General features: G+C 36.4%; 1 protein-coding gene across 7 annotated transcripts in view; it reads right to left on the bottom strand.

Annotated features, from left to right (window-relative positions):
- JAK2 (Janus kinase 2) overlaps window positions 1-26,956 on the bottom strand; it is an 84,581-nt gene that overhangs the window by 23,736 nt on the left and 33,889 nt on the right. For 5 of the 7 annotated variants that reach the window (XM_064403089.1, XM_064403095.1, XM_064403090.1 and 2 more), the window contains 11 exons: window positions 19,785-20,035; window positions 13,646-13,769; window positions 12,743-12,860; window positions 12,196-12,341; window positions 10,696-11,017; window positions 8,832-8,951; window positions 6,320-6,477; window positions 5,492-5,603; window positions 3,677-3,863; window positions 1,537-1,664; window positions 898-1,032 (listed from right to left, as the gene is read on the bottom strand). In XM_064403089.1, the coding sequence (XP_064259159.1) occupies window positions 898-1,032; window positions 1,537-1,664; window positions 3,677-3,863; window positions 5,492-5,603; window positions 6,320-6,477; window positions 8,832-8,951; window positions 10,696-11,017; window positions 12,196-12,341; window positions 12,743-12,860; window positions 13,646-13,769; window positions 19,785-20,004 (1,770 nt within the window). In that variant the 5' untranslated portion in view covers window positions 20,005-20,035. Of the gene's footprint in view, window positions 1-897; window positions 1,033-1,536; window positions 1,665-3,676; window positions 3,864-5,491; window positions 5,604-6,319; window positions 6,478-8,831; window positions 8,952-10,695; window positions 11,018-12,195; window positions 12,342-12,742; window positions 12,861-13,645; window positions 13,770-19,784; window positions 20,036-23,858; window positions 24,005-26,956 lie in introns of all 7 variants that reach the window. The other 2 variants (XM_064403092.1, XM_064403091.1) reach the window with 1 other exon arrangement.

The following is a 26,956-nucleotide window of genomic DNA, read 5'->3' as shown; positions in this document are numbered from 1 at the left end:
AAAATTATTATGTAATTCATCCACTATTGCAAGACCTTTTCCAACTTTGTCAGGAAAGTTTCAAATGTTTTTATTGCTTTCTTTATTTTTTTATTCTGTTCAGTGGCATCTCCACCTACACTTGCCTGTGTACTGATTATTCACCCAACAAAGTGAAGTGAAAATGAGAACATTTTCTTTCAGGTGAATATTTTTGTTTCTGAACTCTGAACTTTTAGTAACTGATTCATACTTTACAATATAAATTTATTACCTATGTTATCAAAAGCAGTATTACTATAATAAACACTACTACATCTTGTGAAAGTCTTTAAAATTCAGTTCTCACATACAGGGCTTGATTACACATCCAGTTTATTAGTTTTTGCACAAAAGCATTTCAGGTCTGCTAAAAGCGTCACTCAAAAACTGAGAAGGCTCAGTGATTATGGGTGAATCCATGTATGGCAAGTTTTCCTCATACATAAATATTTCTGATTAGTTGATTTTATTGGAAAATCTGAAGACAGTCTACCCAGAGGAAGAGTTTTTCCATAAATGGTCCCTCATCTGTAAATAATGAATTTACTGGTTAAGACAATCCTGTGACCATACCACCCCTCCTCTGGTACTTTAATTGTATAAATTACTTGTTTCCAGACCTCAGTGGGTAGTTTTGAATTCTCTCATAGGCAGTGGGAACAGGGAAAACAAAGTACACAGGTGTACTTCCCAAAGCCAGTCTCAAATCCACACTCCCAGTGTCACAAGCCTAAGTATGAGCTTGGTTCAACATGCAACCCTCTACCACACAAATACTCATTTATGAACTAAATGGGTAATGCTCATGAAAGTAAGAAGAGTAATGCTCAGCATAGCATGGACAAATGATATATAGCAGTCAACAACCACACCAACCTCAGAGTAGTTTCTGTGCACTTTATCCAGCACCTTTAAAAGAACTTCAGTTTGATGGAGCTGGCCATAGTCTCCCACTTCTTTCCTTACACCTTTGAAAATCTTAGTAAACGTGCCCTGTCCAAGACTCTCCTCCTAAAAGGAAGGAAATATAAACACAGAAAAAAAAAATCAAAAATATCTGCCTGTTTTAAAAGACGTGTTTAGAAACCCTGCCCCTGCATAAGCATATGTAAGTCTTTAGAGGTGTGCTGGCTGTAGAGACCTGTTGAGAAAGAAAGGAAGCAACTATATCAAAATCATCTTATATTATTCCTTGTTTTTTATTGATTACTCAGGGATCTCAGAAAATAACTTGCTGCAAGAAGCAGAGAGGAAGCAATTCCATTAAATATGCATTTAAACATCTCTAGAATGAAATAACTGTTATTGCAGTCAAAACAATACTTCATAATTATTTAAAAATAGTTATTTGCATTACTGAAAAATAAGATAAATTATTTTCCACAACTCTAAGGAAAGATTACAGCAAAATCTCCTAGCTCAGATAAGATTCTTTTAAACACACGCTGAGGTTTTTAAAACTTGGTGTATATTAAACCCAACATCTGCAGTAGAAAAAGCAACAAACTGACTTACGAATATCAAGTCCTCATTACGAATTTTGTGAAAAACCATCTGATTGACATTATTGTGTCTCTGTAGCATAGGTGATGAAGGTACATCAGAAACACTATTGCTTCTGAAGACTAGGAGATTTGATTTATCTGGGAGAAGAAAGAGGGAAAGGAAAACCAAAGTAAATTTGTAAAATATAAAACTAAACCAATACTGTTTCAGAAGGATTGCTAATGAGGGGCTCCTGATTCAACACAAACAAGATATCACATTGAGATCAGTGTATTTAAAAAGCCACACAGCATTTAACTGAAATCAAAGTCTGATATTTTCTAATCAGCAAAATCATCTAAGTTTACTTATGCGTTTTATGTTTCTTAAGTACTCCTACTTTTGACAAACACTCTGAAAATATTCCTACCCCCTTTCACATTTTAACTGCTGCACTATTTGTAATAACAACTGGGGATGGAAAAGGTAAACTACCTTGTTTTACAATACAAAGTATTTGTATTATAAAAGAGCAAGACTGATACTAAAACTAAATCTGAAAAGTATGTCTTTGTGAGTATCTGCTCACATCCATGATTATATTTATTCAATAATTTATCATTCTGATCCATAGAAATTTTTATTTTAATGGACTAATGTTAAAAATTTATTCTCTATAATGTGCATACATATTTACTTGTTACATCATTTTAAGGTTTTGAATCCATTGGCTATTTTCAATCAAATCTGAGAGAAGTAAAATTATATCATACAGTCTGTTCTGGCAAGTTTTTCTTAAGTAAGAACTTTGATAGAGACAAAGACTGTACATAGTACTACTTAGAAGGGCAGATATTTAAAGATTTCATAAATGAGAAAGATATTAATATCAAAGGTAGGCAAAAAAATAAAATCCAAATACAAGAAAAATCCCCTCCTCAGGCAGAAGCCTTATTCCATGTGTATTTTTAGAGTGTTAAAAAGGAGCTGAAACAACACTTGCAGATTTGACATAGCTCAGCTAAGATCAACAATGACAGAAATTCAGTGATATTGTTGGTTCCATTGCCTATGGAAGTATTCTCAGTGATAAATAATTCATTTAGTAGCTCTTTCCTTCTCAAGACATGAAAACACTTGATGTAAGAAGAACTGCTGCTGCACAGAATCCACTGCAATTAAGAAATCAGTTTTGCTTTTAATCATGAAACTGGTTACCATGATTACTTCTGGAAGATATCTTACACCAAAATTTTGCAGACACTCTGACTGGAAACTATGACTAAGAAGATGAATAAATAGGTCCGTGAAATTAAAAAAACCCCACACAAATGTATCACAGAATCACAAAATATTTTGAGTTGGAGGGGACCCACAAGGATTACCAAGTCCAACTCCTGGCCCTGCACAGGACCATCCGCAAGAGTCACACCATGTGCCTGAGAGCATTGTCTAAACACTTCTTGAACTCCCTCAGGTTAGTGCTGTGACCACTGCCCTGGGGAGTCTCTTCCAGTGCTCAGCCGCATTCTGGGTGAAAAAGCTTTTTCTAATACCCAACCTAAACATCCCCTGACACAGATCAGTGGGTCCTGTCACTGGTCACTACAGAGAACAGATCAGTGCCTGCCCCTCCTCTTCCCCTCAAGAGGAAGTTTTAACTCTTGATATCTCTCTTATTGTGGCAGCCAGAACTGCCCCCAGCACTCGAGGTGAGGCCGCCCCAGTGCAGAGCAGAGCAGGACAATCCCTCCCTTGCCCAGCTGGCCATGCTGTCCCTGATGCCCCCAGGACACGGCTGGCCCTCCTGGCTGCCAGGGCACTGCTGACCATGTTCAGCTTGCCACAGACCAGGACCTCCAGGTCCCTTTCCATGGCATTGCTCTCCAGCAACGCATTCCTCAGTCTTTCTTTACATCCAAGGTTGCCCCATCCCAGCTGCAGAATCTGACATTTTCCTTCATATAAAACTTCATATGGCTAGTGACTGCCCCATTCTCTAATTTTCTGAGGTCTCTTTAAAGGGCTTCCTTGCCTTCAAGGGCACCAACAGCTCCTCCCAGTTTTGTATCATGCACCTACCTGAGAGCCATTTAGTATTAACTTAAAAATAAGTCTTTAATCTAGAAAATAGGAAACTTTCTGCTTAGAAATAATCTCTCTCTCTTACCTTTTGGTTTTGGAGGACAGCATTTGATGAACTGGAAAATTATGCTGTCTGAACGGACAGTTTCTGTCTGGTAACAGGTCAAGAGATCCTTAAGATTACTAAAACTTCTCTTGGTTCCACTAAGATTATATTCTCCATTCTCATTCTTCGTAATTAAGCAGTGCTTATAATCTGTAGTATTGTCACGCTGCAGATAATGTTTCCATTAAAAAGGAAATGGATTAATATTTAGTATTTGAAAGCTTATCTAAATGTATAGCGCTCTACTAATTAAAGAAAGGATGCTTCAGGAAAATATGATCATAATTTGTTATTTTGTTCTCACTATGTAATATCGATTCTGAGAAAATATGACTCTACTCCCATCACTGGAACAAGCATGTTGATGCTAGAGAAAAACAAATGTTAATGAAATCTGAAAAGATGGAGCTGAGAAAACAGATAATGGATCCTAGGAAAAATCCTTCAGAGCTATTAAGGAAAGCTTATTCACCCTGACAAGGGGTTACGTCAAAACAAAATTTTGTTGGAAGCAATAGCCCTAATGCTTACACTCTGTGTTTGTTTGGCAGGCATTTGGAGATCTCAGCTGTAGTTCTGCTTTCATGTAATCTCCAGCACAGTTATACAAAATTACTTCCTAATACGTATTTTTAATATGCACTGAATTATTTTCACAGACTCTTGAAAAGATACCATTAAACATTTTTAAACAAGATGAACTCTTAACAGTGCTTTTGTGGTCCTGTATCTCAACCTGCAGCACATGCTCTAACCAATTCTGAATATAAAAAGTCTTCCAATGACTTGCACAAGTCTCAGGAAAAAAAAAAGTTGCAGTAAAGTCACTTAAAGACAATGGTAGTCTTCTCTCACAAGGTTGACTCTCACTTTGCCTCTCTAAGCTTGTTCATGAACCAATTTCTTTGTCTACAAAATTCCCTACCAAACATACTTCATTGACTGAACATAACATTTCTCCATTCACACATCAGCATTATTTGGCCATTTTCAGAGATCTACCTGTCTCTGACATTATTAGCAAACTTGCTAGCTTGCTGTATACCAGCAGGAAAATTCTTGTATTACCTTCCCTAGCTAAAAACACAAAGGTAGCTCTGCTAATGTAATTAAAGAGAAATCCATTCTTGAAACAACATCATTTAATTATTTAATAGCAATAATAAAGCATTATATTATCACTAGCTGTGATGTCAGAGAGAAGAGGTACATCGGGTTCTCTGAGAACCATATGCATTTCCAGGGTGGCTTTCTCTCTAGTTAACAACAGATATATCCAGGAGATTTGTGTTGATGTAACAGCTGCCAAACAATACGCAGACCTGGGGATGAGGACAAGACCCAAACCCAGAAGAACCTGTGAAGGAGGCACTCTCAGATTGTCAAAGGCTGTACACCCAATCTAATGAAGCCCTACTTGTGAGGGGGTATGTGGAAAACCCAGGGAAAAAACTCAAGTAAAAACCCCCAAACATTAAAAAAATAGAAAACCAGATTGCTCCATCTCCCAAATATTTATCCCAACATCACAGTCCCAAGACCCATGTCATTATCTCCAGAACTCTTAAGCTCGCTTCCCTTGGTCTCCAAGGCATGTGGCATGTGCATTAGCAATTCTGTGTCAACTCTGATGTTTCTCACAAGACCCTGAAAAGTGGCCCATCTGACAAAAGTAGCTATAGAATATACATACTAGACAAACATTCTGGAGGAGAAATTCAGAATCATTTACTGAACATCTCAGGCTCAACATCATATCACAACAAAAATTAAATAGGCACTAAGAATACAAACCTCTATAGCAAAGGTAAGGAAGTATTTTTTAAAATCTTTAGGACTGCAGCGAAGGACGTAGAAACCAGTCTGATTACCTGCTTTCTTCAGTTTACTGATAGCAAAGTCCATGCTGCAGTAAAAAGAAAATGTTTAATATTGCATAATTGCAAAATACAGAGATAGAAGATGTTGATTAATGAGCAAAATTAACAAATATCTAATAGAACAAAAATTAAAACTTTCAATTTTATTCAGCTTTTTTAAAGATAATCTCTTTGTCCTTTATTTTCCAATATATAGGGTGATTGCTTATGTAGAGAGCAGCATATTAAAATGTTTTGATACTAAAGAATCAAAATTATTTATCCAATAAGAAATGTTAAGGGCTAAAAAGGATATTCCCCACAGCTTATGATATGATTTTCAACATGTATTATGAAAGAAGCTATAATAAAATTACCTAACAAATAAGCTTAAATTAGCAAAACATTTGTGTGGGTGAAAAAGGTGGGTTTAACCAGAAAAATGGCTAACAAGAAAAAAGAGCAGAAATAAAACAACATTCATTATTATAAAAACGAATTTCCTCTTAAACAAGCCTTGCTAACTCACTATTTCTATCCATATCAAGGAATGATCTTTCCACTTAATTTTTATAACGTGTCACAAATGCACTGTATTTTACAAAGAGAAAAATAAGAGGAAAAATATAAGGCATTTTGTGTTACATAAATGCAGCAAAAAACAAAAAACATTTAAAAATGCCTACCACAGTTCACAATCAACTAAAGCTCATCTTCAAAAAAAAAAAAAATTCAATTGTCATATTACTAAAAAAATACTTACAAAATTGGCCCATGACAGTTGCTTTGGATATTTTCAAGGACTGATGGTGGTGCTACTTCTTTACAGAGATAATGATGGGCATCCGCTGTTAATCTGTAATATCCATCAATTAATGATACAAAGGAGAGAGCTTCTCTTAATGACTGAAATTCAGCCTCCTGTTCAATTGCCAGAGAACAATGTGGGGCAGGGAGGGAGAGAGAATTTAAATTTTATAATGGGCAACAAAAAAATTCCTGAATATGCTAATGCTATAAAAGATATGCATATATGCACACATTAAAGACTGAATAAAAGCAGTTTTAAACTGATGTTTGTACATTCTGCCTTCTTGTCATCATTCAAAACTTTATAGCAACCTTCATTGTTCAAAATCAAATCCAAACCAAAGAAAACAGAGAAGTTGTGGATGCCTTATCCCTGGAACAGGCATTTGAGCAATCTGCTCTAATGATCTGTGTCACAGCCCATGGCAGGGGTCTTGGAACCCGATGATCTTTAAAGGCCCTCCCAACTCCAACCATTCCATGATTCTGTGAAATCTGCCCCCCAATAAAACAAGCAACTCTTAGTCTAAATAGATGAAAGAGCAGAGAAATGCCAGTATGAAAGAGCATTTGAAAGGGAAAAACAAGTAGATAGATACAAGTCAGCATGCAGACACCTACTTCACTGCCAATACAGTCTGTTTCTCTCCCTAAAGGAAAGCCTTCACTTATCAAAAATTTATAGGTCTGCCTTCAAGCAGAAAAGAAAAATCTCCAGGAAAGTACCTGCCTGAAAACTTAACTACTAGTCAGCAAAAACTAGCACCCTCAGCTGGATCACAGACAGAAGATGACCATTTACTACTATGAAATCAGGTACACTGGATAGAAGCAGGGAGAAAAATCAGGTGGTTAAAGGAAAATGGGTGTAAAAAAGGTCTTATGCACAGTATGATTAACAGATAAAAGCAGGGAAAAATTACATTAATGTGCAACAGCATATTAATTGCTGCAAATAAAACAAAATCAGAGAAGCATTGTCTGAGTCACCCTAGATTTCATTCAGCAGTATAACCCAAGAGAACAGGCTGTGGTATGCGTTTGCCTGTGACACCAGAGACATACTTAAGCTGAACACAATTATTTGCCAAGTTCTTTGCTAGAGAACAATAGAAAGAGCTGGTGTTTTTGAGGAAGTGTCAAGAATTTAGAGTCTTCAAACTCCTTTTTAAGAGGACCATGACCTGGAAACAACTGCAGCCCTTAGTGCAGACCATGGTGAGGCAGCTGTGTCTCTGCAGCCCATGGATGTTCATGGCGCAGCAGAGATCCCGCTGCAGCCCATGAAGAACCTCATGTCGCAGAAGGAGGATGTGCCTCAAGGAGGTTGTGACCCCATGGGAAGCATGGAAATGTAGGTGTTGGCTGGACTTGTGGCCCCATGAACCACTATGGAGCTGTGGAGCAGCCTGCTCCTTGAGAACTGCACTTTGTGGAAGGGACCAACACTGAAGCAGCTCATGAAGAACTGCACCTTGCGGAAACAATTTGCATTGGAGAAGTTCATGGAGGACTGTCCACCATTGGAGGGATCCCTTGCTGGAGCAGGGGATGAGTTGGGGAAGACTGAGAGGCAAGGAGAACATACAATGAACTGACCACACCTCCCATTCTCAATCCTCTACACTGCTGAGGGGAAGGAAGTAGAGAATAAGGAATAAAGGCCCAGGAAGAAGGGAGGGGTGGTGGGAAAATGTTTTTTAGGATTTTTTTATTCTCCTTACCCTACTCTGAAACAAATTTGGTTAACTTCCCTGAGTCAACTCTGTTTTGTCCATGACGGTTAATACGTCTTACTTTATCCTTCTCTTGACCCACAAGCCTTTCATTACATTTTCTCTCCTCTGTTCAAGCTGAAGAGGGGAGTGATTAGAGCAGATCTGGTGGGCATCTGGTGTCCAGCCAGGGTCAGCCCACCCCACAACTCTGTGATAGCTATAAAGCCTGACTCAAGTGCAAGGTTTTAGGTTCAAGTAGAAAACTTTTTACATTTAGGTATAAAATACTTTCTTAAGATCTTCTTCAAAGGATTGTACACAGTAAAAGCAGTAACATTAATTTTGTCCTGATATTTATTTTGTATCATCATTCTTCAGAACATTTTGAAGCCTTTTTCAATGTGTTGGTCTCTAGCAGACAGCTTATCAGGACACCATGGAAACAGCACACTTGAGAACTGAAACCATGGACTCAGGTTTAAGACTAATAAACAGAAGAACAAATCTGTGTACCAGAAATTTTCCTCAGATATAAATATCTATTTCTATTTCATTTCAAGCCCATAGCTTTGAATGCAGAAGACTTTTAGTGTTCTGATAACACCCCTTAAATTGCTGATAGGTGTTTAGTTTTATCGCCCACTTAATTAACGTGGTCACAGATTATACAATACTATGCATACAACAATCACACAGCCTGCTCAAAGCAGTATCTATTAGAAAGAACAGCAACCAAAGTAAACAGACCAGATTCTTGCTGTCTTGTTTGTGAATGGTGACAATTCTTCTCTCACTGGAGCCTTCTTGGCTTGCTTGTTTAATGCTGACATCAATGATATCAGGAAAATCACAGTATGTTTGTAAATCCTGCAACAAATATCATATAATTTCAGTAATTACATAAAAGTCAATTAAAAACCCTCACCTAATTGCAGCATTGGAACTTCTGCAACTCCAAACTTGTAAGCCAACAACAAAGAGGATTATAAAAGGATTATAAAACCTTAAACGTGCCATTACAAGTAAATAAAGGATTTTTTGCTTTATTGAATAATCACTAGAACATAAATTGAAGAACAGAGAGAGATCCAGGAAAAATGAACAGAAATATCTACATATGGGCTTGGGTTTTTATAACTGCAGATATTTCTTCACTCTGTAGTATTTTATAAACAGTGGATCATTTTGATCACTTTTTTTGAGAAGGGTTTGGGGGTTTTTTTGTGAGCTTATTATTGGCATCCTGATTAAACAGTTTTAGAAAGCCTGTTAATTATACAAAACGTGGTAATTTCATTCAGAGTGATACAAGCTGCAAATCTGTAGTTGGAATGAAGAAAAAGTGTAAGGTTGTCCTCTCAGTCCCATCTACTTGTTCATCTAGTTGGTGAAAATGTAAACTTGCAAAACAAATTTCTTCACAATCTACTCCACATATGTCATTACATACAAATAAATAAAAGTTATTTTTAGTTCAGTATCTAAATGATAATTCATCAGTAAAGTTTACTGAAATGAGTTACAATCATGTTTACAAAGAGCCATATTAATTCAGTTGGTTTTCAAAACCAACTTCATAAATAGTTTCTTTACCAGTGAAAATATATGCAGTGTCTGTCAATAATAGAATGATAATATTTTTAATTAGGAAAAAATAATTTTGCAGTCTTTATTAAAAAAACATGATTTATTCAAACACTATGCTTACTAAAGGCTTGGTTGCCAAGCCTAAAGAGCATCGTATGCATACACTCTGTACACCTATAACTGGAAATTGCAGAATCTGACATTTATGACAGATCCTGCCAGAGCAACTTGCATTTACAGGAAAATTAGGGAAGGCACAGGGCTGATACATAACAACTATGAATGAAGTAATTGTCAATCTACAAATATTCTAAGAACAGCACACCTCAAAAAAATATGGGCATGTAATCAAATTTACTTTTTGCAAAGTATTGAAAAAAACCACTAGCATATAGCATTTTTTACAAATTATTACAGCACACTGTAGAAATACAACTTTTTTGTACTTTGGTCTTTTCTGCTACATATTATGAATCAAAATTACCCAACCAATGTAATTATTTTGTAAAAACACATACTCCAGTTTGTCTTTAGTTTTGCCTTAGGATAACTCCCACACTCTCAATGTGCACTGCTTTGAGTTTCTATCCGGTTTTGGTAAACTCATCATAATGAACAGTCATGATGGGAAATCTCACACATATACAAAATAATACCGAAAAATAAAAATGCAGCAGTACATGATTACTAGCACTTACAGGAACCACTAAGCAGCTAATTCCTGAAGAAAGACTATAGGGACTCCACAATCACACAGATATCATTTTAAATTTGCTAACTGAGACACTGGTAGGTGTCTAACTGCAGCAGGAAAGAGGTATAGGAGAATCTGCCTCTTGTTTGGAGTCCTTAGGTGCCTGCTTTCAAAGACGATCTGGGGAATTTCTGCATTTTATCTACACCTGGGGGTATGGTCATTACATTTCTACATTTTTTATATGTCATTGTGAAGTAAAATTTGCCTACCAAAATTGCTTACTACTCTGTTCCATAACAAGTTATCAAAATAATTTTTTAAAATTACCTGCTCTCCAAGTGTCTCACAGTCTTTAAGTTTTCCTCTTGAACACTGAATTCCACCATTTCCAGTTATTACAACGGTTGCAAAGCTTTCCTCTCCAGAAGGACCTCCACCAGGTTCTTTTACTTCAAAAACCTCTGAATAGAAGGCAGGCTGAAGGGTTTCCAGATTTATGAGATACTTAAGTTTCAAGTTTCTGGCAGTAGCTTTGCATTGGCCAAACTGTTGTATAAATTTGCGGAACCTGTACCTTATTCTTTTTCGTGTTAAAATGTGGTAGTCTTGGATTTTCGCTCGCACACACTTAGGTAAAAACATTTTGTAGCTGTGAATACATAACCAGACAAAAAAAGCTAATAATTTTATCCATTAAATCCAGCAAAGATAATTAGCTCTGTGCTAAACAAGTCAACATTGAAAACATCTTTTCCTCTAAATGTACTGTTATTTTTACAACTGTAGGGTAACAAAAGATCCTTAGATCTGTAGTATGTTCTTTCAAACAGAGCCCCCTGTCTTCTTCGACTTTCCATTTTTTCCCCTCATTCAATTGCAACATAAACTACATAATGCATTTTTCACAAATTCAAAAATGTCTGTTCTTTCATTAGTGAATTTCTAAGGTAAGGCAGCACAAGTTACAAAATTGCTTTGTTTGGTGTAGAAATTGTAAAGAGGATACTGCATGGCAGCTACATGGATAAGAGACAGATTTCCTGGCTGAAAATACAGGTGGTAGAATACAAAACCGTGGTTGGTTGTCACTGAAGTTCCTATATCAGGGACAGAATTAACTCAGTTGGAGTAGAAACTGATAGGATTGATACACCAAAGTGAGTTGATAAACTCAAGAAAGTTTAGCAGAGATCTGCCCAAGATGGTTTAAGAGCCTGGAGCACATGACATGAGAGAAGAGGCATATGGGAGCTTGATTTGTTCAGCCTGGAGAAAAGTAGGCTCAAGTATGGTGTTCTATTAATTGTCATCTAATAATGTGAAAGGACAAGAGAGGATTATCAGAATCAGTGAGGAGACTGATTAGGAACAGAGAAAATCTTTCACAATGACCATGGTCAGGCAGAGGACAAAGGTGCACAGAGTTACAGGGAAATCTCCATATCTGGACATTTTCAGAACTTGACTGGATGAGGCCCTGAGTCACTTCATCTAACTTTGAATTTGACCCTGACAGGAACAGGGGCTTGGATCTGATGACATCCAGAAGGTGTCTCACCTAAAATTATTGCTTACATATTTTCTCACGTAAGAAGCTGATGCCTTACCTTTCATCAAGAGAGTCAAATCCATGTCTCCAAATCATGAGTCATAATGACACGTATTTTCTATTAATTTCTATTTTACATAATAAGTAAAATTATGTAACAATTTTACATCAACACATCAACTGCCAAGAAATGAACACTTTCTCCTAGACCCTAACGTGCAAAAATACAACCTTTAGGCATGAGATAGATATGAAACAGTTACAAATTATGGAATCACCTGACTGAATTGTAAATAGCCATTGGGGTTTGGTCCTTTTCTTTGGCCACTCTCATCATATCCAGAACAGCCATTCCAAGGCATTCTTCTTGTGTTTCATGAGTAACAGGCATCTGTACCCATCCATCCAAAAAATCAGCTCGCCACTGAGAAAGAATGCAAGAAAGCAAATGAAACCTGGTGTACTGCTGCTTAACAAGAATAGAAGTTTGGGTGCAGTTGTTGGGGGGAGCTGTTGTGCTGTTTGATTGTCTATATTTGGTTTGTTTAGGGGGTTTTATTGGCTTGGTTTTTAAAAGACTCAATTACCTACTTCATCCACAAAGACATGTACTTATTCATAAGGAATACCAGCTGCTATCATGCTTATAAGCACTGTTTTGAACTTCATCTCTCCAAATACACAATGGGACATGGAATTTAATTTCCAGCTTGAGAGGGCTTCAAGCTTTCAAGAGCCTACAGAGTTACTAGGAGAAGACGGAAGGGGAACAAATGCTGATAACCCTCACCAATCTGCATTTAGCAATAAGCAAGCAAATAATACCTGTGCGAACAAGTAAGACATGACAAGATCGTCAAGGACGGGGCTCTCTGCACCGCGAAGAACACCGTAACGGTATGCCCTGTTGCTGCCACTGCAATACCAGTGGGGAAAATAAAACCTGGTAGGAAATCAATTCAAGCAAACGTTAATAAACAGGCATTTTGGTTACCAGCATCAGACCTTACTGCTCTCATCCACACGTAACTAGTGCTGCTGATCTGGAGGACCACTATGAAACCCCAGTTACTCCGTGAAGACTTCAGATCCAGTTCTTGGTGCTTTGAAGTACTACAGTACTCAAGGTGATAAACTGTACTGATAGGAATGAGAACTTTGCTAAGTTATTCTCATTAATCAGAATACAGAGAATTTTATTAGTGCCTTCTAGTTTCTTTTGAAACAGTTCCCAAGAAACACTCAGGCCAAATTATACAATGTAAATAAATTAAACCCTTTACAAAAGGAAAACTGACTACAGTTTTAGTTGTTCACATTCAATTATAAGGTTAGGAAAAAATGGTTGTATTGCAGAAACATGTCTGACTATGCAGGACAATTACTCTGCATTTCAGAAACTGCTACTTTTTTCAAACAGGCAAGCACAGAGGAGAGGAGATGAGATGTATTATTATTAAGAAAGGTTTTTACTTCTAGTATATTTTTATTGTTTGTTTCTTCAATCTGACACTGGTAAACACATTGGATAGAGAAAATTAATAATGTACATAATTCAAATCACTCCAATATTTTTGATTCTTTTAGCTCCCTGTTTTCCAGAAAATGCCAGCAATCTGCCCATAACTTCTAAGAGAAACTACAGTTCAACTAAAAATCATATTGGTTGTGTTCTCTCACACAGTCTTGTTTTATCATGAAAAGTGTACAACATTTTATTTAGATTACCTTATCCGGTAGATTAGGATGAGTCTGGTTGTTTCATCTACATGGAAGATGTGATTTGGGGGATACCACATTCTGTCTGCTTCACTCATGAGTGCAAACATGTTATGATACACTGGCATGATACCTACATGAAGAGCAGAGAAGCAAACATCAGTAGGAAACAATCTTCACAAAATATATTTTTAAAAAATAAAATGTTTTTAAAAATGGGTTAAAAACAGCAGATTGCCACAGTGCTCTAATACTATCAGCAACAGGTATCAATATTGCCAACAACACTGCAACCTTGATACCATAACCTGCAGGCTGCTTTGCTGGTTAAATTTTTCATTCCTCCTTTATGCTTTCAGACTGAAGACTCCGTCCACCTGTTGTCCTATACCCCACTGGTAGATTACAAGATTTTCTCTCTATGGCATTTAATAAAATGTCTTCTTAGCCTCTCAGTTTAGAAACAGCTTACAACAGTAAATTTTTTTCCTGCCTTTCCAAAATCAGATGACTTGATTTGAGCACTGGTTTTACACCTATGCATTGATTTTAAGACTTTAGACTGATTAGCAATTAGGAGTAAAGCAACACAAAGAAAATTATAGTGACTAGGACAACCATTGGCCATTTCCATTTTAGTAACTCAGTTTATAGCAAACCCAAACATATACTGTTAAAATAAAACAGAACTGGAAAATATCATTTTCCCTCAACAACTTTGAATTGTGTTAATGGTAACTGACAAGCAATCCTACTTAAGCAGAAACTAAAAAAAATCAGTTGAGTATCGACTCTTCAGCAGCCCCAGAATTTAAATTTGACTTTGATGCTCCCAACTGAAACACAGCATATGATTCAGCATTGTACTGTGCTGCAATGTTATGTATCCCTGTGATGTCAGTGTAAGATTTAGAAAACAGGTTAACTGCCTGAAAAATGACAGCACAAAAGAATGAACTGCAGGTATTGACACACATTCTGAAGACAGAAAGAGACACAGGTCAAAAGGCCAGAGAGTAGAATGAAAAATTACAATGTCAAAATTACAGTAGGTCATATCTAAAGAAAACTTTACATTAAAGGAACATACTTTGGGGTAAGAAGGCAACAAAAAAATTGAAAAACAAACAGGTAAAGACAAGAAAAGTAACTTAAAATGACGTTATGAGACAAAAGAATTCTGAGAAAAGGCAAAACACCAACACGCTTGCTCAAAGACTTAGAATGAAGTAACTGAAGTTCTCACAAGAAACCAGGAGAAAAAAAAATCATCCTTTATTTCTTTCTGTTCTGAACAACATCTAGGTAATTACTGAAAGGGGCAGAACCCACATTTCTTTCATCACATCTATACAGCATGTAAGACAATCAGAAGAAACCACCAACCAATTCCACACACAAAAACCACATAACCCTTTGGAATAAAACATATTTCAGTCTTAAACAACAATTTGCTTATTAAATTTTATACAAAAAAGAGTTTGCTTATATAGGGATGTAGTAAGAGAGCTAAGAACTAGAGTTCTATTGCGTATTTGTGAAGATTAGACTGCTGAAATCTGTAGGTTAATTACCTGACACCTTAAACTAAAGCTCTACAAAACACACCAGAGCTGCAGGTCTTAACATATGATTTTCTGTGAAAAGGAGTCACAAGCTTACAGGAAACTAGAGAAGTGGAAAGCATTATATAAGGCAATGAAAGGGAAACCAAAACGAAACACATCCCCCACAGGAATAAAACTGAAAGGATAAGTAACTGAAAGATTGGCTGTAATTCTAAATGTTGCAAATTTATGGCGCAATATGACATATTTCATCCATCCAAGTTTTGAGGATTTTTTTTAATGGAGTTAAAAAGAAACCTACCCCATACAACTAAACATGGTTCTCATTTGATGTGTAAAGTGGGATGAGCTATACTATACTACATGCCAGCTGTCCATAAAGCAGTAACTTAGCAGTCACTAACTTAGCAGTTTTACGGCTGTGTGGTGTCTGCATCCAAACAATTTCAGACTAATTACAGAGTAATGTACGTGAGAATCATTAGCATGTTTCATGACTCTTGCTAGATGCTAAACACCATTCAGGGCAATGCTGAATATTTACTATATAGCTGGTGAGACCTATCTAGTCTCCCTAATACTTTCACCCAAACTACAAACCATACCATGTACGCTTACTGAACAACATTTCAAAACCACATTCTTAAATTCAAATGCTAAGCTGCTGTATTTGACCAAATACATTACAGACACCACAATCACCATGCCACCCCACATGTCAAAAAACCCCACCGGTATTTCAAGATCCTCATTGCCATTCTGAAACTTTAACCAAGGCATGACTGTGGTACTCCCCCCTACAAATCAGAAATATTTATATTAAGCCCTCCCCCTGCCATTGTCTTCCTTTGTTTGAAAAAAAGAGTAAATTGTGCACTCTTCCATCCCTCATATTTTGGCATTTATAGTTCTGAATGGTAATTTGCACCATTCAATATTTAATGACAGTATTTAAGGCAGTATTTAAGGACTCAGAGATCATGTATATTTTTCAAGAAAAGGAGTGGTTTTTTATCCCTTCCCCTTTATTCATTTGCTTTACTACACTTAATGCTCAACAACTATAATACAGAGCAAATTCCTTTATTAAATAGAGTCTTGAAAATTGTCCACAAAAATCTGACAAAAGCAAAGAGGCCAGAAACTTCTCTTTTCATGTAATTGTTACCACCACTATTAACTGCAGGGCCTTTTAAAGTGAAGATAACGGCAGTATTTAAATGTTTTCTCTAGAAACAATGCAAATCTAAAAACTGGAGTGGGGAATAAAAGTCTTCTGATGAAGCCTGGATATGTCAACAATAGCAAAAACTTTGGAGAAATATAAAAGTAAGTGAAGGTAAGTAAAATCATAAAAGCCATTCACAATAGGCACTGAAAAGCCTGCCCTGGATTTTTACACTGCATTAACCATGCTATCAGCTCAATCAGTGGTCAATTAGGAGAGAAGATAGTGACTCAGACATAGGTAATCAGCATTTTCACTGTTTTGCTTCTTCAGCAAGGGCTAGCAAGTAAATTTTCTGGAATATTGCAATGACAAGATCTCTTTAAAATTTATTTGTTTATTGCATAAGGCTGAAGAAAGGAGTGTATATATATATATTGTATATACATATATAGTATATACATGCTATATAGAATATATATACTTGACTATAGTCAAGTAACATCACAAAAGACTACAACACAGCATAAGTTTATATTTCAAACTTCTGTTTCAAACCTAAAAAAAGTAGATTCTTCTTTTCCTCATTATGATTTTAGAGCTTCATATCCACACAAGTCTCACTACTTCATTTAACCTGAAGCAGCTAAATACAGGTTTTCTGTATCTCCTCTTTTGTTGGCAATAGGAACCCCTTCTCCCATACAGTATATTTTCATAAGGTAATATCTCTATTTTTCTTTCTTTCTAATAAAAATTAAAAGCCAGGAAGTGTAAATCACTGCAAGCCATGACACCACTATGACATGTGAAAGCCATTAAGAGTCTGCAATAGAAATACTGTTGTATGAAACTCAACTCAAGCGTGTTAAGTTAGATATAAAAAGATGAAAGCAATTAGTTGAATGATTAATAAAAATCTCAAATTTTCTATATAAAAAGTCTAATACATACATTAGTTCTCATAAAATTGAAAGTAAACTATCTAAAACATATATAGCCTTGCATATACCAGATGGAAATTTGCTTGCCTTTTCTGACATAAAAATAGTATCTTGCATTATCATTCATACAAACTGGAGGCTTACCAAACCCTTAACATCATATTCAATGTCACTATCCTGTCAACAAAATGGTTTCTGAATAGTCAATCAAAGCTTCTATTTCTTTTCCTGGAAAAACAGAATTGCCCAGAGTTCTGATTAATTCATTCCCCAGCTAGTGGAGGAGAGCAGGGGGGCTGCATGTTCTGGGTGGATTTTCAGGAAAGGCTATCACCCAAAGGAAGACAAACAAAGAAAAACCAAATAACACGACCTCACAAAAACAAGCAAACACACACACACATACACACTCACACACATGAAAAAAAAAAACAACCCTGAAACCAAGTAAAACCACGGAACAAAAAGAAACAACCCTCAGTGAACAGTTATACTCAATGAAACTCCGAGCTGTGTGAACCCTGACTCATGTCAATTCTGGAAATTCAGCATGTTAGAAAAAATATGCCTAGAATTCCCTTGTTAGCAGCACGGAATCTCTTCTGGAGCATAGAAGCAAAGACGTACTACAAAACACAACATTATGCAATGCAGTCTCTCCCTTGAAAACATTTCATTGACTGCAGACACTGCCACCACTTGTCACATTAAATGCTTTGAAACAGTGCTTTTACTTACTTAAAATTAAAAACTCTCTGCCATTTTATAGTTTTCCAAGATAGACCAGCATTTTTCAAGGATTGTACCATGGAAGTTCCAACATATTTGCAATCCAGATGGGTGAGAGTTAAAATGAAGATACACCTAACACAAAGATTCTGCAACCTTTAGAATGATTTCTCTAATGTATTGAATTTCCATCATCAGTTAGTTCCTCTAATACCACTTTCCCCTTCAGGCTGAGAACAATACCTTTTCTTCAATTTGGTGTGACATTTCTAATATTTTACTTGGAATTAACTAGCTAACATGCAAGAACTGAACCATGACTAACTCATCAATTTAAATTTAATTTCAAGACACCTTATTTATTTTTGCATTTCTGCTTGCAAAATGTGATAGCCACTTTTACATACAGTTTTCCTTATAAAAATACAAACCTACAAAAATGTTTATATTTATTATATTTTTCCCAAACCAGAAAAAATTTTTAAAATAAAGTTAATTAAAAAAAAAAAGAAGGCCAAGCTTTTGCATGCATGTATCAAACTGGCAGAAAAATATTTAGACAGGCTAACATTTTTATAGCCAGATATAACAGATCTAATGTCAAGTTAGCAGTGACTGGAAAATTTTCCATTGTTTGAACTGTTTAAATGATACATAACAAGACTCTGATTGCTGATGTTTGCCTAGATCCAATCCTGCTTTGCCTCCAACAGCAGTCATAGCTGGATATAATCAGCTCTGTTATCAAAAGATCTATGAGCTGTTCAGATCACAGAATTCAGTAACAATTACCAAATTTGTTATATTTCAGTCTTGCTTACTACCGAAATCACTCTCTTCTTAACCAAGTATTCTGACTCATAGCTTACTCCTGAAAGATCAGTCTTGCAATCAAACATTATTTGACTGTATGGAGCCGTATGTGTTTTGCCGTACAATCAAAAAATCCTCTGGGAAAAAAAAAAAGAATAATAAACAATAAGAAGCAATGCCGCATGATTTAAGCACTAATGGTTGCTATGAAAGAGAAAAAAGAATAAAAAGATGGTCACTTTCATACCCAGAGATTATAGGAATGAATTTGTTTCATTAAAAAAATCCAATGTACTTTTGCAAAGAAAGACACATGCAAAAAACGCACTCTTGAACTATTATACTATAGATTTCAGCCCTGTTGTATGTTAGACTCTGGGTAAATGCAACAATTCAAAGGCATTCTTAGATATCAATGTATTATTTATTTATAATATACTGCCATGTTGTTTACATACTATATTTCCTAAACCATTACGAAGAGCATCAACCACACACACAAGCACTCATGTTATATCTAACAGAACAGTTTCCTTCTGCAAAGTGACTAAGCATGTATAATATACAACATATGCACATAACTTCCAGGACCAATCTGTTGTGCAGGACTGCATCAGGAAGTAATTCAAGCTATATACAGCTCCTGCTAAGATTTAACTATCGAAACTTAGCTCAATGAAAGAAGACTTTCAGTTACAGGATGGTATACCCTTAAATTATTTGAAAAAATATGGCAGTCACCCAATTCAGCTTCACAACCATTCTAATGGGAACAGTTTTACAGTCTGGTGCTAATTACATCTGAAAGAACAGAGAAAAAACAGTCTAAATGCCACCATTTTGATGAGCTTTGGATTGTTGAAAACTTTGTATGAAGCTGGATTTCACTGCTTCATTATATTATAAACTGTTAGATATATACTTACCACAGGCTTTACAGGCAACAGCACAAATCTCTTCTGCAACATATTCTCCAGCTGAAAAGTGAAGGTAATCTCCTTCTGTCTTCCCAGGAGAATGATAAAGGTACACTTGAAGCAATGGTTCTGTCTGCTTGGGTGCACTGCTATTTCCACGGATGTCACCATTCTGGTGGACAGTAGAAGTTGCTGTACTTTCCATATTTGTCATTGTAAGACAAGCCATAGTTTGTTTTGGTTCTGCTCAAAGCATCTGCCTGAAAGAAATGTAAGAAATACTTCTTGACTAACCGCACTTGGTTTTATTTGTAATATTCATATTGAGTGACAGTACTGTTCTGACACTGAAAATCATTAGAACTTGAAGGCAAGAAAATAGCAGTATTACAGGAAAAAACAAAATATAAACTGGGAGTCCAGCTAGAGGATTATCACTTTTCACTGGATTTTAGACAGCATTGTGCTCACCTGCAACATGCTAATTAAACCTGAATGCCAAAAGAATTGCTTTAACAAGATCTAGTTGGGTTACAAACTAGCACTGATGGAGAGAAGGATAGAAACAACATCTTGCAGCTGTGTTTTCCTTGTAAGCAAACACTTCAAAAAAGCACTGAGATGTGAATCTAACAGACACGGTTTGTTGACCTAGGAATGGGCAATCTTCCAAGACCACCTTCTTCCAGAAAAAAATCATTTAATCTGCCATCAAAATAAAAGTTGTCTCTGATAAATGTAATCAAAGACTAATAATGCAAAAAATAACCACACATATATTGGATAATGAAAAAAATGTTTAAAAATGTGAGATTAAACAGCATATTCCAACAGCCAGTTGAAGAAAATCTTCGCTTCTCTGTGACTGCATCATAATTTCAATTGGTACAACCCCTTTTAAGACAAAAGCTTAGATCACAGTCGAAAAGGTTGCTTTATTAGAAGCCATTCCAAGTAGCGACCAGCTGGGATTCTGCATTTCTTATTCTGAAAATGCAGAATAGGTTCAAACAAGACAATTAAAAAATTTTGATTTTTTTAGAATCAAAGTATGGTTTGAGCCACAATAATGTTGCCCTGACACCTCCTTCTCTCTTCTTGAGCTGAAGAACCCCAACTGCCTCAGTCCTTCCTCATGGAAGAGGCACTCCAGCCCTCTGATTGTTTTTGTGGCCCTTCCCTGGACTCACTCCAAATGTACCATGTCTTTCCTGTGCTAGGGATCCCAGAGCTGGACACAGGACTCACAAGTGCGGTCTCACAAAAACACAGCAGAGGAAGAGAATCACACCCCTTGACCTGCTGGCAGTGCTTCTTCGTATATGATGAATTTGGTTTTCTGGTGTGCCAGCACACATTGTCAGCTCGAATCTCACTTTCTATCTACCAGAATCCCCAAGTCCTCATAGGGCTGCTCTCAAATCTATTCAGCCTGTACTGATCCTGGAGATTGCTCTAACCTAGATGTAGGACAAGGTGCACTTGGCGTTTTTGAACTTCATGAGTTTCCCATAGAACCACTTCTCAAGTCTGTCAAGGTGTCTCTGGATGGTGTCCCTTCCCTCAATCCCTTCAGCTGCACTAGTCAGCTTGGTGTCATTCCCAAACTCACTAAGCGTCTGCATGTTGCTGCTTAAGATGTTGAATGGTTAATAAAGATATTGAAAATGTAAATCTTTAGGTTAAAAATATGTTTATTGTTCTGCATAGGCATATGAGTGTTACATTCCTAACACATTATTTTCAACAGCTATTGTTTGTATTGAATTATGTTGCTTTATCAGGAAAGAGCTGTTTGGAGGTTGTTTTTAAATTTTCTGTTCCTAACTAGAATTATTCAAGAAAGGATGAGTGTATGAATATTCATTAATGAGGGCTAAAGATGATGTGTGCTATGGAAACCATAACAGTTACATCAGCAGGAAAAAAAGGCTGAACATCTTAAATAAGGAAAACTTTAACTTAATGAGTTATGACATGACAAAAATATTGAATTACATATACAAGAGGATAAAACTGTGTTATCCTTATGCTAATTCTGGGGTAAAGAGAAAAGAAAAAAGTATACCATCACCAAGTGAAAAATACATCCTTTTACTTTCCAAGCTAAGCAACACAAAGAACCAGTGTATTATAGATATATAAATATGAATGTCTAGATGCAAGTGTCATTCACTACATTCCGTAGACCCTTATGTAGGGGATACACAGATCTCCTGCGCCTCATTACAGAGCCAGCCACCTTTAACTAAAAAGATAAGTGCTTTTAGCTCCAAAGGTAGCACAGGTGACAAGCACATGTTTAACTAAGGAAAAAAAAAAATCATCCCTCCTCTACTCAAAAAGGAATTATTGTTTTTTAGATGAAAATAACCACCACATGACTATAAACATCATATTTAAAAGATTTCTCACTACTTTTGTCAATATTATGCAAGACGTAATGTTTGTGCTGTGCAACTTGCTTTTATAAAACAGTCACACCTTTAACCCACAGGGTTTAATACCACAGGGGGTAATCTTTAATTACTACAGTAGTTTTCCCAAAACACTCCAAAATTAACCTCTGTTTATTTAAACCTTGACCTGAACTGACAGATTTTTCATCCTGGTCACTCAGCTTTACATCTGAGTTGCTCTATTTGTTGCTCTAATTTCACAGGTTCCATATGACAATGTGAAAAAAAATCAAGAGATATTATTCAGTAAATTTGTGTCATGACTTCAAACTAAATAATTTTCTAGTTTGTCTTTATGTTAAAGTGCACACAAAGCAGGTGAAACTACACCTGCTACATTATTTTCTTCACTGAAAACAGAAAACACGTTTTCTTGGCCTCTGCCTTATGCATGTAACTAAAGCAGTTATATGGGCAGAGCCTCACGTGCAAAGTAACTGAAACACAAGGTCACCACTCACTGGTGAAAACAATACAAAACTGCTTTTACCTGTTTTTCTTAGCAGACAAGTCTCAAATTGGACACATTTGGTTTTCCCTGCTTTGTTCTATTCAGAGATCACTATATTAGCACAACAGAAATACTAAACATGGCCAAAAAATTAACTGCTGTTGATCTAGTATATTTAAAATATGACCTATTCTTCTGATAGAGTTAAGTATTTTGAGACTAAATGTACTGGGAGACAATAGCATACCTGTTTGCAGAACTCACTGAGTATAATTTTCTGGGGTACACAGATTTGTTCATACTGTAATTCAAAAGAATTTCTGTGTTTCTGTAGAGAATGTAAATAATTCTCACTATTGTATGAAAGGATTTAACATATTAAGAATGCAACTTTTATAGATAAGTTACTTGGTGCCACAAAGCTATTTGTTTGAACAAAAAAAAATCCTATACCAAGTCCACACACATCTTAGAATGGATGTCCGACATAAAGAAGATTCTATTAAAAAAATGGCCGAACAGTTATTCAAGTAATAAACAGAAATAGGTAACAGTCTGAGATAAGGATGATGTTTTGGAGATGAAAACTACTAGCTGTAAGAGATGTTATTCTGGTACTGAGGAACAGATTATTTGATTCAATAGAATTATTTTATGTTGCTAATACAGGTAATATTTTAAGCCATGGCTTCTAAAGGATAAGATTAATTATTCCATACATTGCTGTAACCACAATCACCAGCATCTACAACGGAACATGTCTACATACAATTCTCTGCTGACGTTTGTATCAGCACTGCACCTGAAAATTATTTTCACCAGTCACACTGCGTTGCAGAAATGTAATTTACATGGTTCTTTCTAAGTCAACCACCAAGAAACTGGTTAATTAGATTGAAAATCATGACTCACAGAAGACATTTCACTAAAACATAGAGGACATACAAGATTCTCACTATTTAATAATATGCAGCATTCACAGCGTTCAAAATATTTTTTTTCAACTTACAAGGTTTCTTTTTTGGGGAGCAGGGTCGGGAGCATTTGAGGCAACAGCTGGCTCTTGAAGGGAAGACTCCTGAGCCAGTGTCTTTAGCCATACCACTTCAAATGTGTAATTTCAAAGGTTTAAAAATGCATCTCACTACAGATAAATCCCCAACAGTTAATTACCTTTTTATCACCTGAGAAATCTCTGTACTAAACATGGGAGTGATGAAGCCCTTTAAATGAGCATGTCACAAGACATCCACTCACTGCAGGAATCCACAGAAAGCCAGACAAAGCAGGCACACATGCAGAGGTGGAACATAATGTATCTGCATTAAAAGTACAATATTAAAAGAATGTTAATGGCTGTGAACAATGCATGATTATTGAAGAAACCAAATCTGTATTTAGATACAGATTAAGTGATCCCCTCCTGTCTTATTTGCCCAAATTCCTGTCATCTTTGCAAAGAAGTTTTTAATTTAGGCTTTTTAAAATACAAAATTAAAAAAAAAAATTAAACTACATTTGTGGTACTGAAACTACTTCTCAGTTCTAGCAAGAAAGTGGTATAGAAGCCAGATACCTGACTTCAGACATAATCACCAGGTTTTTTTGCATGCAACATGTTTTTCTTTTCTGTGAATACAGCATCAGTTTGAGAAAACTGTTGACAGCATTACATGGAGAAAATAGAAATGAAAAAGGGAAAGTAATCACAAAAAGAGACATGGTATGTTCACTTCATGTAATAATAATCTCTTTAGCCACAACAATTAATTCTGTTTGAAAACTGACAACATCCACTTATTTCAATTCATGTGGAAGTTAAGATTGACTATCTTGCAGCAGGAAGGGCAAGGGCACACCCACCCTTTGCTCTCATTGCACAACACTTCTGTGGTTGCAGAAAACTATTTGAAAGTGCTTAAGCACAACAGCAGCTTCCTGCAGCAATGAAAAAAATATATATTCCCTTTGTGACCCTCCCAACACAGAAAGGGCCTGACAGAGAACCAAAATTGTTTTTAAAACTGTATAAAGGTGGGGGAAATACAAGGAACAAATGGAAGTTTGAGGGGGGCAGAATTCAGAATGGAGAACTCTTCAAGTTCCATACTGGATGACTCTTCAGACAGGTATCTCCCTGAACAGGAGCAAAGACTTCAACACAGCTTCCACAGCACCATGTGCTGTGTTGACTGAGTCTATCATGAATACCACACTCCCTTCTTCTGTCCCCAAAAAATAATCCATCTCAGTGAGCAGTAAATTCAGCTTATTTCCCCACAGAAGTCATACTGGTGGCAATGATTAGCATTTCTTCTCTTGCAGTACTAGCTTTAGAGACAGACAGTTTTGCCTTGCTTGGACAGCTGTGTATTTTGTATGCACCTCCTCCAAGTGCTTCAGACCATACCAGGATCTGATCTCAAGGCCAGTACAGTCAGCGCAGATTTTCCAGACCTGTGATGAAGTGCTGGAAGTAGAGAGGAAGGATTGTTTGGGGGAGAACTGTCTGTCTCTGACCTTCTGAGCACACATTCCATGCACACTGATCTGAGAGCACGACCTTCAAACAAAGCAGAGCACAATCACCTATTCACACTTTTCAGATCAAGGGGTATTCTAATTTATCTTCTATTTTAAAAGTACAGTTACATGCTCAGAACTGCCTAGCATTCATAATTCCCAGTCAGGCTCCTGACTTTAACCAAAACCGCATGAAGATTTATCTATGTTTAACTATGTCGTTTTTCCACAAATCCAGCAGAATAAGGACTACAACATTTTGAATACTCTCAATAATACTGTAGCTTGTGCTTCACAGGCAAAAAAAATCAATGAAGCAGTCTAATAGAAAATCTATTCTGCACATGACAAACAAAATGACTGCTTGCTTATGAAAGAGCAGCTTACAGCTGTGAACAAGAAGCATGGAAACTCAGAGATTAAAAACACCAAATTCAACAGGTTCATGTGACATATTTCTCTCTTTCTCCCTCACTACATCTACAGGATCTGCATTAAGGCCTTATAAAACTATTCAGTTCACACACTTTAAGACTAAGTCTCATCTGACACAACTTATTCTTTAAGAAGCAGAGCTGCTGTACCAATCTCATAGTGCACCATCTTGTCAGTGACCTAGCTCCCCTATTTCCTCCTTCCCTCTATTTGTTCAAGTCTACACCATCTTACATTTCTGGTAGCTGCAAGGATTTAAATGCCCAATTCCAAAACAAACTTAAGAGTCTAATGAACCTCAGCCAAAATAAATTAGTCCATCATCTCCGAGTTGCCACTGTCTGCAAAGAACACAATACAGCATTTGTTATTTCAACAAGTCTTCAGAACTGCTATAAATACAATTAATGTTTGTGCCTTGTCACCAACTGCTTAGTGAAAGAAGCAAGAATAAATAGCATTTTTTATTTACAAGCAAGGCTTTGAAGACATAGACTGTCTCCCAACAACTCAGTATGTCTACTGCCAGTAAACCAAAGATGACAGCAATGTGCACACTTTCCATCTGCTTATATACACATCCTTCTTTCAAGGAATTTGAATGAACATCAATACTGAAAGCCTTCCCAAGTAATGGTGAGTAGGTGGTATAGCAGGATGCTCTGCCTAGAATGGGATGAACCAACTTAAACAATGCTCTATTTTGCAAAGCTATCTGCAGTGAACTAAAAGAGGGTGTCATGCTGCTTTTGGTATAGGATTATGCTAAAACCAGCTTGACTCATCAACACCAAAGTTTAACGTCCTGATAGTGAGGTGAAGATGTGGCAGATAAAGTAAAAGATGCTTACCTAAAAATGCTAAGGTATCACAGTTGGTGATACAGGTAAGTAACATCAATCTCTACTTAATAATTTTTAGGGAGTTTCTTTGCTAGTTTTAATGGAATTGCTTTAATATAGTTGTTTTGACATAGCACACACTATTCTATCCTAATTTTAGCTTCTATAATGCATAGTAAATAATTGTGATTAACATCTTCATTTCTAATCATTTATTATAGTAATTAATTCATTTTTATATGAATATATCTGGTTTGCCTCCCTTAATCCTGTAGGACAAAGCTGTACAAAGGTTCAATCACAACTCCATAATTTCTTAGGCCTAAAACTATTAGTTTGGCACTAAGATTGGATCCAGCCACACCAGGCACCTCCTTGAGAAGGCGTTTAGAAGGCAAGCAGGTCCCTTCTGCACCTCATGACTCAATGGGAACTTTTCCAATAAACTTTATCTGAAGGTCTCACTCTACC

The sequence above is a fragment of the Passer domesticus genome, chromosome Z (assembly GCF_036417665.1).
Source record: "Passer domesticus isolate bPasDom1 chromosome Z, bPasDom1.hap1, whole genome shotgun sequence".
In the NCBI taxonomy this organism is placed as follows: Eukaryota; Metazoa; Chordata; class Aves; order Passeriformes; family Passeridae; genus Passer; species Passer domesticus.
The sequence above is the reverse complement of the archived record's forward strand: the minus strand, read 5'-3'. Positions and strand labels throughout refer to the sequence as shown.